This window comes from Carassius auratus, chromosome 24 (genome assembly GCF_003368295.1).
Source record: "Carassius auratus strain Wakin chromosome 24, ASM336829v1, whole genome shotgun sequence".
In the NCBI taxonomy this organism is placed as follows: Eukaryota; Metazoa; Chordata; class Actinopteri; order Cypriniformes; family Cyprinidae; genus Carassius; species Carassius auratus.
In genome coordinates, this window is record NC_039266.1 from 14,898,115 (window position 1) to 14,914,772 (window position 16,658).

General features: G+C 34.3%; 3 protein-coding genes across 5 annotated transcripts in view; 1 reads left to right on the top strand and 2 right to left on the bottom strand.

Moving 5' to 3' along the window:
* myripb (myosin VIIA and Rab interacting protein b) overlaps nucleotides 1–2,409 on the top strand; it is a 238,503-nt gene extending 236,094 nt beyond the window's left edge. For both annotated transcript variants that reach the window (XM_026201164.1, XM_026201165.1), the window contains one exon: nucleotides 367–2,409. In XM_026201164.1, coding sequence (XP_026056949.1) covers nucleotides 367–413 — 47 coding nt within the window. In that variant the 3' untranslated portion in view covers nucleotides 414–2,409. The remainder of the gene's footprint in view (nucleotides 1–366) is intronic.
* Nucleotides 969–4,787, bottom strand: prlh2 (prolactin releasing hormone 2). Its single transcript, XM_026201166.1, has 3 exons — nucleotides 4,455–4,787; nucleotides 3,913–4,098; nucleotides 969–2,896 (listed from the first exon to the last, which is right to left on the bottom strand). The coding sequence occupies exons 2-3, from the start codon at nucleotides 4,076–4,078 to the stop codon at nucleotides 2,709–2,711; spliced, it is 354 nt and encodes a 117-aa protein (XP_026056951.1). The 5' UTR covers nucleotides 4,079–4,098; nucleotides 4,455–4,787; the 3' UTR covers nucleotides 969–2,708.
* A 5,856-nt stretch (nucleotides 4,788–10,643) lies between these two features.
* Nucleotides 10,644–15,354, bottom strand: zfand1 (zinc finger, AN1-type domain 1). 2 transcript variants are annotated; one of them, XM_026201168.1, is made up of 8 exons: nucleotides 15,279–15,354; nucleotides 15,034–15,076; nucleotides 14,585–14,624; nucleotides 14,268–14,392; nucleotides 11,782–11,873; nucleotides 11,464–11,585; nucleotides 11,218–11,373; nucleotides 10,644–10,944 (listed from the first exon to the last, which is right to left on the bottom strand). In XM_026201168.1, the coding sequence occupies exons 1-8, from the start codon at nucleotides 15,331–15,333 to the stop codon at nucleotides 10,768–10,770; spliced, it is 810 nt and encodes a 269-aa protein (XP_026056953.1). In that variant the 5' UTR covers nucleotides 15,334–15,354; the 3' UTR covers nucleotides 10,644–10,767. The 2 variants fall into 2 exon arrangements, with proteins under 2 accessions (XP_026056953.1, XP_026056952.1); XM_026201167.1 differs by having other exon boundaries at nucleotides 11,782–11,885.
* Between the last annotated feature and the right edge of the window lie 1,304 nt (nucleotides 15,355–16,658).

The following is a 16,658-nucleotide window of genomic DNA, read 5'->3' on the forward strand; positions in this document are numbered from 1 at the left end:
ATAAATATCTTCACTGTAACTTTTGATCAATTTAAAGTGGTGTAGTGTACATGTGGACATTTTTTTTTTTATTTTTTTATTGTTTGTGCTAACTCTTTACTTATTGTATCCTATAAGTGTAACTGATGAAATAATGTTCATTTTTGTGTAAACTGATCCTCCTATTGTCTATGACATTTATTAAAAGAGCTTATTCAAGATAATAAGTTCATGGTAAAATGGATGATGCAAAAGTAAATATCTATGCATAGCTAAAAGAGCTAAGTTTTAAATACTTCTTCACATAAATATCATTATGAAAATGGATTTCCGAAAAAAAGGTAAAAGCTAGTTTTCTAAGAGTTGTTTTAAATTCCTTCCACACAGAAAATGAAGTCAAATCCGAGCCACAGATGAGATCTATGAGGCAGTGACAAGAGGTCATGTGACCTCAGTGATTCTCAGATAAGCTGAATGGCTCAATATCACTTTGCAGTAAATGCTAGGACCATCAGGCTGTTCCACACCAGTGCCTTGATCCAACTTCCGGTCCTCCAATTTGATCAGCCCTATTGCTACTCGTCGACCATAAGCCTGATCACACCCCATGTAGGGTTGATCTCACTTCTGACCCCTAGGACTCACCTCCAGTAACCAGGGGAACCGATTCTCTCTCTCTTTGTCTCTCTTTCTGCCTCTCTTTCTCTTTCTTTCTTTCTTTCTCTCTCTCTCTCTCTCTCTCTCTCTCTGCCTTAATTGAGATCAGATTCCTACAATGAACCACCCCGGAGGGTTATAATTGTAGATTTAAACTCGTAATTGTTGTATGTGTAAGATAGTTGGAAAATGGTAAATGTTAACAATCAAGGACATCACCTCATTCTCTTTTTCTAATGTTTTACTGAGTGTTGTACATGTTTGAATTTGTATGCTGTATGTCGGCAATGTGACTGGGATAAATAATGTGACCTGTTTTTTTTTTGTTTTTGTTTTTTTTGATTGCGAAACTGGAGCACATTCGGTAAAAACATTTAAATGTATGAAATGTCTATGTAAAAGTAAACACAAAATACCTGCAGGACCTGTTGTATTTGCATTGCCATGTTTCTGTTATTCTCATATGTGTCGCAAATATCTCAGGATTCTTTTTCCAGTGGTCGTTTTTGGAGTTTTCTTTAATGCGCTGTACTCAAAACTGCATATAAAATAACTGTGAAATTCATGATTTAGTCTATAAAAAAAAAAAAAAAAAAAATGGAAAGTTGAAAAGCACTCGACCACCTTACATGTAATGAGTTTGTGAGTGTGTTTGCATGAATCGTAAGCCCTCTTTGTATTCATACGTCTTCAAATCAGCCTCAGATATCCAGTGACCTCTTGAATATGAACATCAAATCACTGTCATCTTAGTATAAAGCACTCTGGTAATTTAGGTCGTGGCCTTTGTTGACTTCTAATTCTTCTTTTATTAATTAACGTCTTTTATTAATCTAAAACACTCAGTTGTTTTTCTCAGAGCACTGTTTAGTATTACATTTGACATTACACTTGATATCCACCTGGATGTACATACTGAAAATTATAATTTTGGACTTTCAGTCTACATCTAAATTTTAAGAGCAACTGTGCTGTGAGCATCCATTAGAAATCTGACAAGAATAACTGAGTTGTCTCCACCTCTTCGTGCAGAATAACAGCTGTGACATCGAATACTGCATCATATTGTCTTAGAGAGTGACTAAGATGAAGTCTGTGCTGCGCAATGTGTGTTCAGACACAAAATCACCCTTTAGTTAACAGAAATTACAAAAGCCTGAATGATATGTAGTGAATTTATTAATACATTCCATGGAATGCCAATTTTTGAGCCAGTAGTGAATAAACTGACATGAAATATACAGTTGCACCCCATACTCATCCCATAATCATCCCCATTTTTTTCTTCCCCATTCCTCTCTAATATAACTCTAATAGCTGTTCAGCTTTCACGCTCTCAAACGGGTCCTGCTCCTTGTTGTTGTCTATGGAAATGTTTGTGTATAAAAGCATGTATCACGTTTCTAATAGATGTGAAAAAAGTCCCATGAAAAGCACAGTCAAGAAATGAAAAATGTCTTACAGTGTCATGTATTTTTTTTCTAGATGAAAAAATCGAATGCATATTTACATATGAATGAAGTACAAAAAGACAAGAGATGGATATGAAATACCGTAGGCTCTTTAAGTGTATTTCGGGTTTGTTGTGGACCGCAAGGGCATTAGTCTGCCTCTTTTCAGAACGTCCTCAGTGTATTTTAAACCATAAAGTGTCAATGGGGGGAAAGAAAATATTCCGTAGCGAAAAGAAACAGCCAATGAATTCTCATGTGCCAAATTTGTTCTGACACAAGCAGTGTTCAAATAAATATGAATAAAGTTTGCATTCCTGAAGAGACTCTGAGATGATTGTGTTCTTTGGTAGATTATATTTTAACAATTTTATTGTCATTTAATTGTAGTTTGCATAATCCATTACAATAAACTACTAATAAGAGGAAAACATACATTTGTTGATTTATTTATTAATATAGATTGCATTTGTAATATGTACAGATATTTTCACTTGCCAGTCAAGTTTATTTGAAATTAAAATTGAAGGACAGCCAGGGAAATAATGAGAAACATGTGATTAATTATACACGCTAATACACCTAAATATTACAGCAGTGGGTCGCTGTAGGTGGCAGATCTCACGGTAACCAGTCTGACTCCTCCTGTGCCAGCGCACTCCTCAAGCTCTCCTTATTCCTGAGAGTGTTCAACAGGATCTCCAGAGATTTGACCACTGGCTGCAGACCACCACCACTCTGTCTCTTCCCAAACCGCCCGATGGGTCTCACACCGCGCCCCACATACCAGAACGGGTCAATCTCTGGACCTGATTGGGAGAGATCAAGCAGAAGTGTTACTATCAAAATGCAAATTTGGTGTATTTGCACTTATTACGAATACTTTTGACATTTGTTGGCTATCATGAATGAGTTTAACTATTACTTTAAAAGGGTAAACAGCTGGAAAGATCCTATGAAGCCTCTCTATAATGCCTTATTTAAATACATGCATTATATCTTATAATCAGTTTTATGATAAGTTCTTGTAATGCACAGTTATAAAATGAATTAAAACAGATGTGTTAAAACAAATGAACAACATCATATGTCACGTTAGTGCTAGAATGTATTATACTCTATTAAAGTACATTTTTAAGTAAATAATAATAATAACAATAATATGAACAAGTCAACCTGGCTACATCAGGTTAACTAATAACATTAATTTGTAATAATCAAGTTCAAAAATAGCTTACAGCTGCACAAAAAGGGTAAAGATACAGTAAAAAATGGTAACTGGGAACTTTACATTATCTGCCATATTTAGACATTATTTACTCAATTTATTCAATATTTTTCAATGAAATATTTTATAAGTTAACATTTCTCCTGATGATGTGTGCTAACAGGTTTGTTAGCTAAGGCCTTTTGTTTTACCATCTGCATTATTTTTTTACATTCAAAGCATATTTAAGAAATTCAAGCAGGTTTATTTATAAACTTTATATCGGTTAATAAAATAATCGCTATACAGGCGCAACAATTCTGTTAGTGTCAGATCGTTTCTGTTCATTAGATTTTCTTTTTATATTGCTTAACAGATAGCCTATAGCCTTCTGTATATAATGAAAGTTATTACAATGAAAAGAAAACTGACTACAAAGTGCATTTTAATGAATTGCAAAACCTTTAAGAATATCTCTATAATGTACGAATTATTAATTTTTAAATGCATAAACGTCTGACAGCTGCTCCACTGACATTGCGCACTGCATCCAACATTCGTTTGATAAATAAAGTAAATTACAATGACAATGACAAAAAAGGATAGAAAAAAACTTACTTCTGTTATCGACGTTGTGGACGATATGAAGGTCGTGCTCGACTGTGGTACCGTGTGCATTGGACTCAGTGGCGGACAGAATTAGCAGCAGCAGGAGCGCGATCGTTCCCAAGCGCGAGCCAATCAGGCACTTAGTCACCGGCTGAGTGATGGCGGTGGGCAGCATGCTGAGTCTGATACAGGGCACTGCATAAAATAGGATACAGTATATTCAATAGAATAGAATAGAATAGAATAGAATAGTGCAATTTCTAAATAATTTAACTTTAACAAAGTACTGGATGGTAAATCAAAAAAAAAAAAAAATTCAAAAGAAATATGTAATTCAATTATTACACCAATGAAAGTAATTTGGGGGGTGGGGCAGTCAGTTCAGGTATAAACTGCACATATTTTGCCCTTGTAATCAAAAGTTTCCTCAAAAAAATTAATTAAAAAATAAATTATTGTCAAATATCTTTATTTGATTGAACAATTACCGGTGAGAAATTTACTTTAAAAATCACAAAAAATTTATTTAGTATCTACATATTTTGACTTACGTGTGTCTTTGGACGTATGCTCTTCAGTAACAGGTGTTTCTGGAGTCAGAGTCTCTTCTTCAGTCCAAGTAAGTCAGGAATGTTAAGATGGTGTGCTTATATATCGTAAGGAGTCTGTCACGAAATGGATTAGATCACGTCAATCTTGCAGGACATCCCTCCTTACACACACACCTCCCACTTCCTCCTCTCCTCCTTTTCTCATCCCCCATATCTTCACTCCTTTGATCCGCTGATTTGGACACATCACTGTGAAAGAGTGATGAGAGAGAGCTCGTCCATTTGTGAATCAGACATACCCCGACACACTTTATCAGTGGTCTCTGACACACACACACACACACACACACACACACACACACACACACACATTAACTTCTTTAAGAAACATCACATCAAGTCCCACAGGTTCACTGAGAATTTGAGAGCTACAGCAGAGGCCAAGAAATTAAATTTATAAGCAAACTATTAATTTAAACAGTTGAAGTTCAATGCTTTGGTTGAATTGTTAAAATGAAAACAACCAAAGCATTAGTAAACTATTATAAAACATTTATTAACATGTTTCAATTATTCTAAAAAATAAATAAATAAATAATAATAATAATGTCACTTTGCATAAATTATGGGAATACATTCTGTTACATTGTAAACAATCAGTGAAAGGTTTAGTCTACAAACCTAATAATACTAATAATTTCAAAAACTGGGTACAATGAGGTGACATTAGTCTATTTACCCTTCAATCAATGATCATTAAAAAGGAAAATAAAAAAAGGTTACTGCAGTGTACTGATATATGTCTATATTGTGTAACATATTTTAGGTAGCCATAAATATTGTTACCATGTCACATTGAAATACCATGCGTTAGGTTATTGTCCTGATGTCTGAAAATACAACCTGACATTTTACAGCTCAATCAGTCAAACCTGAAGGATAAGTATTATTTGAAATGATTTTCTTGAGTCATTTTAAATAGAACATCTCCAAACTGGAATTGTCTCCCATAATATAAAACTAATATTATTTCTGGGAAAAAGGTGGATACTTTGGGATAGCTGCCCTGCAGCCCAGTGATAATCAGTTTCAGTCTCTGCACCCTCTTAACGAAACTGTTCCTTCTCTATGTTTGATCATAATAATGGTGTGCTCTTATGCTCATAAAACGTGCCTTTTTGCACCGGAAATGCTGCTGATCCATGAATCCAAAAAGTTGTGTCTCAACACTCCGTAAAGCATAAATATAAACTACTTTTAATTCAAAACAATTCCAAACGTGTTAACTATATCAGGGAATATCTTGATTCACAAATATGCGTAAGTAAACACCTTTATAGATTGTTATTTGATCAACAAATGGTGATGGGCAAAATAGACTAATAGTGTAATCTATAAACTAAACATAAAACCCTGACTTTTTACTTAATGACTTTTTACTTACTTAAAGCAATGGGTGTCATGCCATAAAATATTTTTAATACGACTGACTTTATATTTAATGTGAATTTAATAACAATATTGTATGTTACTAATTATAACACTTTAATTTTGAGCACATAAAATTTTTGTCAGTCTAGCCAGAGTTCAGGCTCTCTCAAAAACTCCAATTAAAAACACTGAAGCTGTTTACATTATGAAATTAATATCTTACTTACAGGTGCATCTCAATAAATTAGAATGTCATGGAAAAGTTCATTTATTTATTGGTAGGGGCTCTTTTTGCTTTAATTACTGCCTCAATTGACACGTCTGTGTGTGGTGGCTCTTGATGCCTTGACCCCAGCCTCAGTCCATTCCTTGTGAAGTTCACTCAAATTCATGAATCGATTTTGCTTGGCAATCCTCATAAGGCTGTGTTTCTCTCAAGTGGTTGGACATCTTTTTCTTCCACACTTTTTCCTTCCACTCAACTTTCTGTTAACATGCTTGGATACAGCACTCTGTGAACAGCCAGCTTCTTTGGCAATGAATGTTTGTGGCTTACCCTCCTTGTGAATGGTGTCAATGATTGTCTTCTGGACAACTGTCAGAACAGCAGTCTTCTCCATGATTGTGTAGCCTAGTGAACCAAACTGAGAGACCATTTTAAAGGCTCAGGAAAAATTTGCAGGTGTTTTGAGTTGATTAGCATGTCACCATATTCTTATTTGTTGATATAATGAATTGGTGTTTTTTTGTTAAATGTGAGCCGAAATTATCACAATTAAAAGAACCAAAGACTTAAACTACTTCAGTCTGTGTGCATTTAATTTATTTAATATACGAGTTTCACAATTTGAGTTGAATTACTGAAATAAATGAACTTTTCCACGACATTCTAATTCATTGAGATGGGCTTGTACATTTGTACGCACAATTGCACATTGTTGTTTCTGATGAGCGAATTTGCCAGATAATTCAGTCAACGATCAAGTGAACAAAACACTGCATTTCAGCGATGACTCATCTGAACGCCTCTGATTGGCCATTGTATTCATAAGCTCAACAGAATCGTGTCTGGTTGGTCATCATGCAGCGCTGTACTAAAGAATCTGTCTCTGGCTCAGCGGCAGCCAATTAACTCAGAATTTAATTTAGGAGCTGTGCCACACTAAATGATATAAGCACACTGGTGTCATTGTATCAAATATAAAAACTGCATATTATTCACCCATTTTTGTCCTTTTGAAGCTGCATTAAAATCCACTTGGCTCAGAAATCTAAGAGGGCACATGCCCCCTCACTTTGAATGGGCATGACGCCTCTGTTGTCACTTAAAATAAAATCAAATAAATCTATTTTAGAGTATCCATTCAATGAGATGCAAGAGATGAGATAATATGATGTACAGACTTTGGTGTTGCTGCTGTTCCAATAATCAGTTATTACGAGCTCAAGCACCGAAGATGCTGGTGTGTGTGTTTCCCCTGATTTTATTCAGTACTGTGACACCCAGATTGTTACCCAGCATGCTTTACAGCTATGTTCAAATCAGATTAAGTAATCTGATTGTGCTAAAACTATAAAAGCATGTGAAATGTGTTTGGGGGGTATTCATAGATGATTGCAGTTAACATTGTTCAGATTTACAGTTGCCAGTCATGTTCATTATTATTATTATTACTATATAAAAAAAAATATGACTTGAAAAAGTGGTATGCATTCTCTTTTGTGCTAACGTCCTGAAACAGCCAATCAAGTTTGAGCAGCCAGAGGCGCACATGTTTGTATCAGTATAATTGCCTATTAACATCTGCAAGCACCTTGAATCTTCTTATTATTTTCCATGTTACGCCATAATCAGATCATTGAAACAAGTTAATTCATTTTTTTGGCATGGTCCTTACCCATTTGATGACCTTTAGTACATGTAGTACATCAGTTTTGTAATTTCATGCTTGTACATGAATATAGTTTTAAATGTTACAATTGTAAGAGCAAATTTTTAAATATCCAGAACAAGCAAGGATTTATCTTAACACAATTTTCATTTTAAGTTATGGAAAATGTACATCCCTAAACAACCCCTCTATATTAGATTATCTAAATCTAATCTTATCCCTAAACTAAATAAATCAGGTGAATTAACTTTTTTAATGTAATGTGTGGATTTCATTGAGACTGTGTGTTTGACAGATTTATTAAGAGGTTTCACCACAAACAGACAGCATCTTCAATCATTCCCCATTTACCCCGTGCTGTTTTGGGGATGTGTGCAGTATAAATCTTAGCCTACACAGAGAGTGGGTTGATACAAACATTGATCAACTCTGTGCCAAAGTCCACACTAGCAGCCATTCTCACAAACTGTTCAATGAGCAATTACTTGCATCTAACCAGTGTGGGTGTGTATGTATGTGTGAGCAGGCATGACTTTCAGAGACAATTATTGCGAAAGACAGCATCATTATGCAGTTCAGCAATGCATTTTAGGCACAAACCGGAATCTTTTTTTTTTTTTTTTACTTTTAGTCTTAGGCAGCTATATTTATTCTGATTCTTTCTTGATTACTGTGGAGACAACAGTAGGATTTGTGCAATATTAATAGTCACTGCAAGTAGATGCACAGCATATTAAGTTGTATGCCATTTGCTTGGCCTGTTAACAACCCCATCTACTCTTAAATAAAATCACTTTACAAAATCTAAGTTTTGAATTTGCTATTTATATTATTCCCATATAAAACTGACTAGCCATTATTTATAATCGATATTCAAATCATTATTATGTCACTAAACCTTTAATTTGACACCAGTGACATAATTAAATATAAAAATATATATATTATAAAAACATTTATGACTTATTTTTAATATATTACTTTAAAAAGAAATTAGGGGGAAACCTGAACTTTTGATTTTGAGTTTCCACAAACTTTTGCATTTTAGAAAAGCAAGCTTATAACTTTTGGACAAGCGTTCTTTTTGAATTATTTATTACTGATTTCTTATTCTGACTTGCTGTCCAGCAGATTTGTTAGATTTTGCACTAATGTTTAACCCTGGAAAACAAAATAATTTAAAGAATAACTCTCAACGTCACAGCTGTACCGGATGGAGGTTTTTTTTCCACATTACTTAAATTGATATTATAAAAATAGATTCAAAAATAGATTTTTTTTCATGACTGAAAAGTCAAGGGACAGGTTCGTCACCTCAAAAAGTTACATTGTAATGTACTTTCCATTTAATGTTGTTGACAAGCCTTCCACAAGAGACATACTTTTGCATAATAATAATAATAGTCATATTGTATAAGCTTCTCTTAAACCCGCTGAAAAAAAAAGTCTGTGGTCTTTTCCTCAGCAGCATCTCTGTTCATCATCTTTGTTTCTGCTTATATTGATGATTCTAGTTTCGTCACAAATCAGATATTTTCCATTTAATGTTGCATTAAAGACAGCTCTTTATTTATTTTTTTGCCACCGTAAGCCAGAGACCTTCAGCGGTTATTTTGGTGGCCATTATTGCCCTTGATCTTGCATAAATATATTGCAATCGATATTAGAAATCTGTTACTTCTCTGTCTTCTTTTATTATTAATAATCATGCATCATTTTTTTGTCACTGTGCCACTTTATTTACTGATTATTAGTAAACATTCAGTAAAAATGACCTTAAAAAGCCAATAAAGAGCAAGAAAAGGTCTGAAAAAGGTAATATTCATAATCTTCTTTATGAATAAGTGAAATAGAAAATATAAAAGTTCTATATAATCATAATCTAATTTTATAATCTAATTTTATCACAAGTATGAGGGCCTCTGTAGAAAAATATTCACTTTGCACACTTTTTTATGCAACTAATTTAACTACTAAAACAATTTGTTCAAAACTTTAAAACCATGCATCTAATATAATAATCTATAACTTGGAAAGTTGCATTCGTGATGTTATCAAATGATCTATGAACTCCAGAGAAAATGGAAAATGTCAAATTATCTGATGCAAGATTCAGATGTTCTGTTGCTCAGTCAAAGTATTTGATTAAAACCAGATCTTTATCATCATGTTTAATTCATCACATTTCATTCACACATTAACTTTCAGAATGCATTATATTGCAGAATTCAGTATATAAAGCACTTCATTATGTGAAACAAAAAAAAAACCTTTTCCACAAAGGAAAACATCTGTCTTTGCCTGCCTTCAGACATTTGAGGCAATTAGGGGACGCATCAATGTGTCAAATCCTGCTTAATGGCTTCAAATGGTGAGCGATGAATACATAAGTACATCATTTCTGCCTGACAGCAGTGTACCATTTCTCTCATGGCTTTAATGCGGAAGCCAAAATCTTTCCTAGAATTTAGGATTAGAAGTAAAAAGAAAAGAATAGCTTTTCCTCACACTAAGTAACTGTACACATGATAATCATTTAAAACAAGTAATTCTTTATATAACTTAGACAACATTACATTTTTTGAAGCATGTCACCTGACATTAACCGTGCTATGTCATAAAACATCTGATTATCTGATCTGAAATAATAATAAAAGACTGTTAAACTGCTTAGTGAAGTCAAGAATGTCATACTTTTGATGAGGTTTTTCTTTTTTGTGAACAGTCACAGCACCCTGACATTTATGCCCCCGTTTTAAATATTAAAATAAAATTTAATTCACATTCAAGGCTTTTCATGTATGAATTGCATTCTTGAGTTTATGTATTTTTGAATACATTAATAAACAGGACAAAAGAAAGAGCATCAGACCATTGACCCATTTATTAAAAATAAGAAAATCATGTATATTTATAATAGACATAATCCAATCTGACGCCATCAAATTATTTTACCATAAAACTCTACTGAATGGTTATGAGATTTTCTCTCAGGAGGAAGATATATAGGCTGTCACATCATCCAGACCAGAGCTCTCGTTATCCAGATACTCCAGAATGACGTTGCCTCCGTTGTGCAGAGGACAGTCTGTATTGGAGAGCAGTGACTGGAGGCTAGTGTCCATCTTAAAGGCTTCACCCGTCTCAGGGTGACACAAACGCAGCTTCTGTGCAGAGCATAGTGGTATGTTAATGTGAATAGTTTTCAAAAAATAATAAAGAAATCAATTTGTTATATATTCATAATCCTTAAACACTGGCCTCCAACTACATTACTGGAGCCCTCCAACAATGCACATCTCGCATGTCTCGTAATTAAACACACCTGATTCGATACTTGAAATGGGAGCATCAGACAAAGGAGACATGCAACATGTACAGAGAGGGGATGAGGGAACTATCCTATACAACAAAGTTTTATGTTGTGGTGTATAGCTGACCTTAGCTGTGAGCACGTTGTTGCTGTTTTTCAGACTGGCCTGGGATGCTGCAAAGTCCACTACTTTGCCAACACTCCACTTAGAGCAGAAGAACATGGGCAAACTGGGGTCTTTAGCTTCTTTTGGAAGAAACACCTGGAAATACGTCCGTTCTGTCTGCAGAGGAGGAATTTCTAATGTTAACCTATATTTGACATAAATTAATGCAAGGGAAGGTATTTTGTAATATAAGCTTGGCACCGATACCTGTGGCAGGCCTTTATCTCCTGACGCATGCAATTTAAGCTTCATCAGAGCAACTTTTGCAGCGGTTGCAGGATTTATTGCTCCTTTTCTGCCTTTACTTGGTGGTGCATTCTTCTTTGACTCTGTTGGAAGTATTGTGGAGATTGTTCTTCAGCTTTCTAAGAATTATTTGGGATCACAAACTCTTCCAAGTTTAGACACTATCGCCCTCTAGCGGACAAAAATGTATGTACCCCAAACAACAGGAGACAGAAATGCACATAACTTAAAATCCAAGACAAAACAGCGTATTTTGCACAGCACTGATAATAAACTGACCAACTATCTTCTGCACCAGCTCCTGCGTTGCAGCCATGCGAGGCTTAGGAGTCTCCAGTTTCTCACACTTATGGTCATCCTGATGTCGATGTCTGAAACCATATCTATGGAAGCATATGGGTAGCATTATTCAATTTGGGATGTAATATGCAAAATGACAATGCAATATGTAAAATGGCAATGCATTTCTGTATTTACATTTACATTTTCCAATACATTTGTGCAACGTTTGGTGCAAAATGAAAATGAAAATTAAATTACATAATTTTCATTTGCCATTTCCTACACCAGTTTTATTATGTAAAATGAATATGAATTTTAACGCTTTATAAGTTGCAAAATTTAAATGAAAATGTATTACAGAAATTATTAGATATGTCTAACATTTTCATGCAAAAACTGTGGCAAAATGATCATTTAAATGCTATTTTTCTTAAATGCATTAACACTCACAGTCAAGACACTTACGACTGCATTTTCATTCAATGACACGCAATGAATGTAGCAAAATTCAAAGTGCACACTGAAAATGCATTCCGAGCCGATCACATCTCCGCCCCCTCCCGCCCTGTCAATCACTGCGTGAAAAAGGCGGGCTTACAGAAGTTCAAGAGACTCAAGTGAGAGAAAATGGACAAGACAGTTGGCCCGTGTACGTTTTGATCATTTCGGTTTATGCCTTCAATATTTCATTCGCACTTGTGGGCGGAGCTGAAACGCTGCTTTCATCTGATTGATCGAATCGCTCCACTTTCAGCTTGGTCTTTTTATTGTTTCAGGCAGAATAAGAGTCAGTGCCAGTGAAGCACTGTAATGTCTGAAACCACCGCTCACTGTTAATTAGCATAATATTTGAATCAGATGTTGCTGGGCACATAATTTGTGCTGTCTAGACCTGCAAATTATTTCTAGGTTGTAGTATTGTATGAATATTGTCCCACTGATAAATACAGTGCAAATAGTTCTCTCTTTTTGAATAAAAGTGAAGTGGAAATAAAAATCAATAATAGACTGAACAGTTCCATGTCTGTAACATTTACCACTCTCATCTTTTTAGTCACAAGGCACTAGGTATGTGTGTGTGTGACATTAATAAATAATTGTAAAAATTAATATAGTTAAATTTATAAATAAAAATAGTAAAATTAGCTCTATGCTGCTCAGTGCTCATGCTGCCAAGTGCTCCTGTAGCCTACCACAGAGCGCCCTCTCGCGGCTGTAGACGGTAATGTTTTCTCTTGGTCCTGAATAAATGCGACTTATAGTCCAGTGCGACTTATATATGTTTTTTTCCTCGTCATGACGTATTTTTGGACTGATGCAACTTATACCGAAAAATACAGTTAACATTATTATTATTATTTATTATGAGAGTAACTGAAACAGGCTAGAACTTAAATGTTTCACCCAATTCAGCTCAGATCTTCAGACTCGTCCAACTCGTGTTGCTTGGCCAGACTTACCTTCCCAAAAAAATCCTATTTAATTTTATTTCATAAATTTAACTATATTTATTTCCACTTCACTGTTATGCAAGGAGACAGAACTATTTGCACTGTATTTATCAGTGGGACAATATTCATACAATAATTTAACGAGGTCTCTTGCAGGTCTCAGCAGCACAAATTATGTGCCCAGCTACATCTGATTCAAATATTATGCTAATTAACAGTGAGCGGTGGTTTCAGACATTACAGTGCTTCACTGGCACTGACTCTTATTCTGCCTGAAACAATAAAAAGACCAAGCTGAAAGTGGAGCGATTCGACCAATCAGATGAAAGCAGCGTTTCAGCTCCGCCCACAAGTGCGAATGAAATATTGAAGCCATAAACCGAAATGATCAAAACGTACACGGGCCAACTGTCTTGTCCATTTTCTCTCACTTGAGTCTCTCGACCTTCTGTAAGCCCCGCCTTTTTCACGCAGTGATTGACAGGGCGGGAGGGGGCGGAGATGTGATCGTCTCGGAATGCATTTTCAGTGTGCACTTTGAATTTTGCTACATTCATTGCATGTCATTGAATGAAAATGCAATCGTAAGTGTCTTGACTGTGAGTGTTAATGCATTTAAGAAAAATAGCATTTAAATGATCATTTTGCCACAGTTTTTGCTTGAAGGTGTTAGACATATCTAATGATTTCCGTAATACATTTTCATTTAAATTTTGCAACTTATAAAGCGTTAAAATTAATATTCATTTTACATGTTAAAACTGGTGTATGAAATGGCAAATTAAACTTATGAAATTTAATTTTGATTTTCATTTTGCACCAAACTTTGCACAAATGTATTGGAAAATGTAAATGTAAATACAGAAATGCATTGCCATTTTACATATTGCATTGTCATTTTGCATATTACATCCCAAATTGAATAATGCTACCCATATGCTTCCATACATATCTCTGTCTATTAGGGTGTCGCTTAAGTGGTGTTAGAAATGTAAAGTATGAAATAAATTATGATTGTAAGAGGTTTTATACATGAGACAGAAGTGTTTTCCACAGTGTGGGCAGATGACAGGCAGCAGCTCTTTCCCTTTGCAATCCTCAAAGCTACATGGATATGATTTGCTTCCCCCAGACCCAATCTCTTTCTTCACCAGCACCTGAAAGAATGAAGAGAATAATCTATAACAGCCATTCAAAGCCCAGGAATTAGTATAACAAACGCACACATTTATACACATTATGCATTTATATTTATGCAATCCGTATGTGTACATGTATTCATATGTTATGGTTTTAACATTGTATATTGCACTAATTTTTTTGTCTTAGTAAACTCCTATCTCACTCACCTCTGGACAAGAGTGGGAGTCCCGGCCTCTGTGTTCCAAACTTTAGCCAGTAGAGGAGATTTAATGTAACATGAGGGGAAAAAAAGCTTACAATAAATGAAATGAGAGAGGAAAATCTCAAATCGAATGTCTTATTCAAAACCTTCTTAACACAATTTATGTATGTACTACATAAAAAACACGTTACTACACAAAATATACTGTGGAATTACCACTGAAAAGTACCAGAATGGTATTTATAACATATAATGGTAGTGAATGCCATAGTATTTTTATGGCAATCCACAAATGCCATGGGACCATTATGACAAATAAACATGATAGGACCAGCATAGTCAGACATTTTCCTGTCTTCGTTATTAATTAGATCTCCTCTATTAAACTAGATTAGTATAAATCTAAGATTAACTGTTTATGTTGTCTTCAAATCCAACGTCACAAAATCTTACCAAAACACTCCAGAACAGCTGCTGCATACGAATGGTAGAAAGTCTACATTGAAACACAAAAATGATTAAAATAATCCGCGTATTTCTTTTTTGCTGCTGACTCACATCACACTGATGTTCCATCTAATGTTTACAAAGGCTAATGGAAAATTAAAGAATCTAGAAACACGCTGTAAATTGTGATTTCTACTAGAAATTAATCATTTTTTCAACGGCTCAGATGGGAAACTTGAAAAAAAACTTACCTTTTTGTTTGCAAGATTCAATTTCACAATGTTTTCCAATATCTAGTTCAGCCATTTTAAATGACGTCACACTATAATTTCAACATAAAAGTCTCTTTGAAAAAACGAAAATCTCAAAATGGCAGAGATGGTAGATAATATATTATTGTGAGATACTGTATTTATGGCAGGCTAAACTGTTACCAGTCACATAGCATCAACACCATAACACACCATATCATTCCCTTCGCAGAGAACCAGGTTACATGTGTAACCTTACAACTCTTTATTCTGTAATATTTCCTTTTACTACAGTAAATCTTACATGTTCAAAATTATTTCTAAATTGCCCCCCTTTTTATAGATGGTACTAATACTGAAAGACTTACACATGTACGTGTTTAGGTAAATTTAATTTATTTGATAGTATTTATTATTTTATTTTATTTTATTTTTTATTTGGAATGTACTTCAGTATGGTATTACTGCATAAGCTTCAGTTTAAAAGTAAACATGCAAATTGGTCTGTAGGTACAAAGAGTTTTGGCAGTCGTTGTGTTTGCTTTAAGAAATAATTCATGTAATTTGAAAAAGTAACTGCTGAATGCCTTTTGTGCCAAAGCAATGATAAATGATCCACAACTAAGCCCACACAGATTGCTAAAGTCTATTAGGCCTTATTCATAGTTTTCATATGACATAACACACTTCCACCTGCAGGGCAAAACAATGCTTTCCTTCACTGTCTGACAGTTTTTATTAAGTATGTAATATCACAGTAATATAACAAATCCAGTAATTAACTTATTGATGATGCATACTTTGTACAGGCAAGTAGATGAACCCAGAATTAAAACATAAGTTTTACACTAAAAAAATGTCCCATAAAATAATTAATGAAAATAAATACACGTAACTATTTAGCGTATTGTGTTCACATTCCGGGCTCATCTTCTTGCCTTTATAAAGTAAGCATCTTCAAGGTGAAGAGTCAATTAGATTTTCTTCTGTTTTCTTAGCTACATTAAGGCATTTAAAATGTTTTTCAAATTAAACTTTTTTGAATATCCTGCTGTTTTAGTGATATAAATATTGTGTATTGCAAATAGCCAAAAGTTTAATTTTAAACTTTAATAATCTCTTTTTTTTTTTCCTTTTTTTTTTTTTTTTTTTTTTTTTTTTTGAGAGGTGATCTAAATATTTTGGCATGTGGGTAACAGGGTGCATGTGATTTCACCAAGTACAGCGTTCCTTGATCAACATCCTTATTGATCCTGGAACAACATTCCAATCAACCAATCAGAATTGAGATATAACTTTTCAGGAAATGTCAGTTTTAGGTTTACAGTCAGGGTTAGGTGCTTCTACACTCTTGTTAATCAGTTATCATTTCCCTCTGAT

What these genes read in the sequence shown, in the direction of transcription:
- prlh2 (XM_026201166.1), bottom strand. Translation starts at nt 4,078, where the DNA reads ATGCTGCCCACCGCCATCACTCAGCCGGTGACTAAGTGCCTGATTGGC. An exon ending in CCACAACGTCGATAACAGAA is followed by an intron (nt 2,897 to 3,912) that starts GTAAGTTTTTTT and finishes TCTCCCAATCAG; the next exon opens with GTCCAGAGATTGACCCGTTC.
- zfand1 (XM_026201167.1), bottom strand. Translation starts at nt 15,333, where the DNA reads ATGGCTGAACTAGATATTGGAAAACATTGTGAAATTGAATCTTGCAAA. An exon ending in ACTCCCACTCTTGTCCAGAG is followed by an intron (nt 14,393 to 14,584) that starts GTGAGTGAGATA and finishes TCATTCTTTCAG; the next exon opens with GTGCTGGTGAAGAAAGAGAT. An exon ending in GAGATAAAGGCCTGCCACAG is followed by an intron (nt 11,374 to 11,463) that starts GTATCGGTGCCA and finishes CCTCCTCTGCAG; the next exon opens with ACAGAACGGACGTATTTCCA.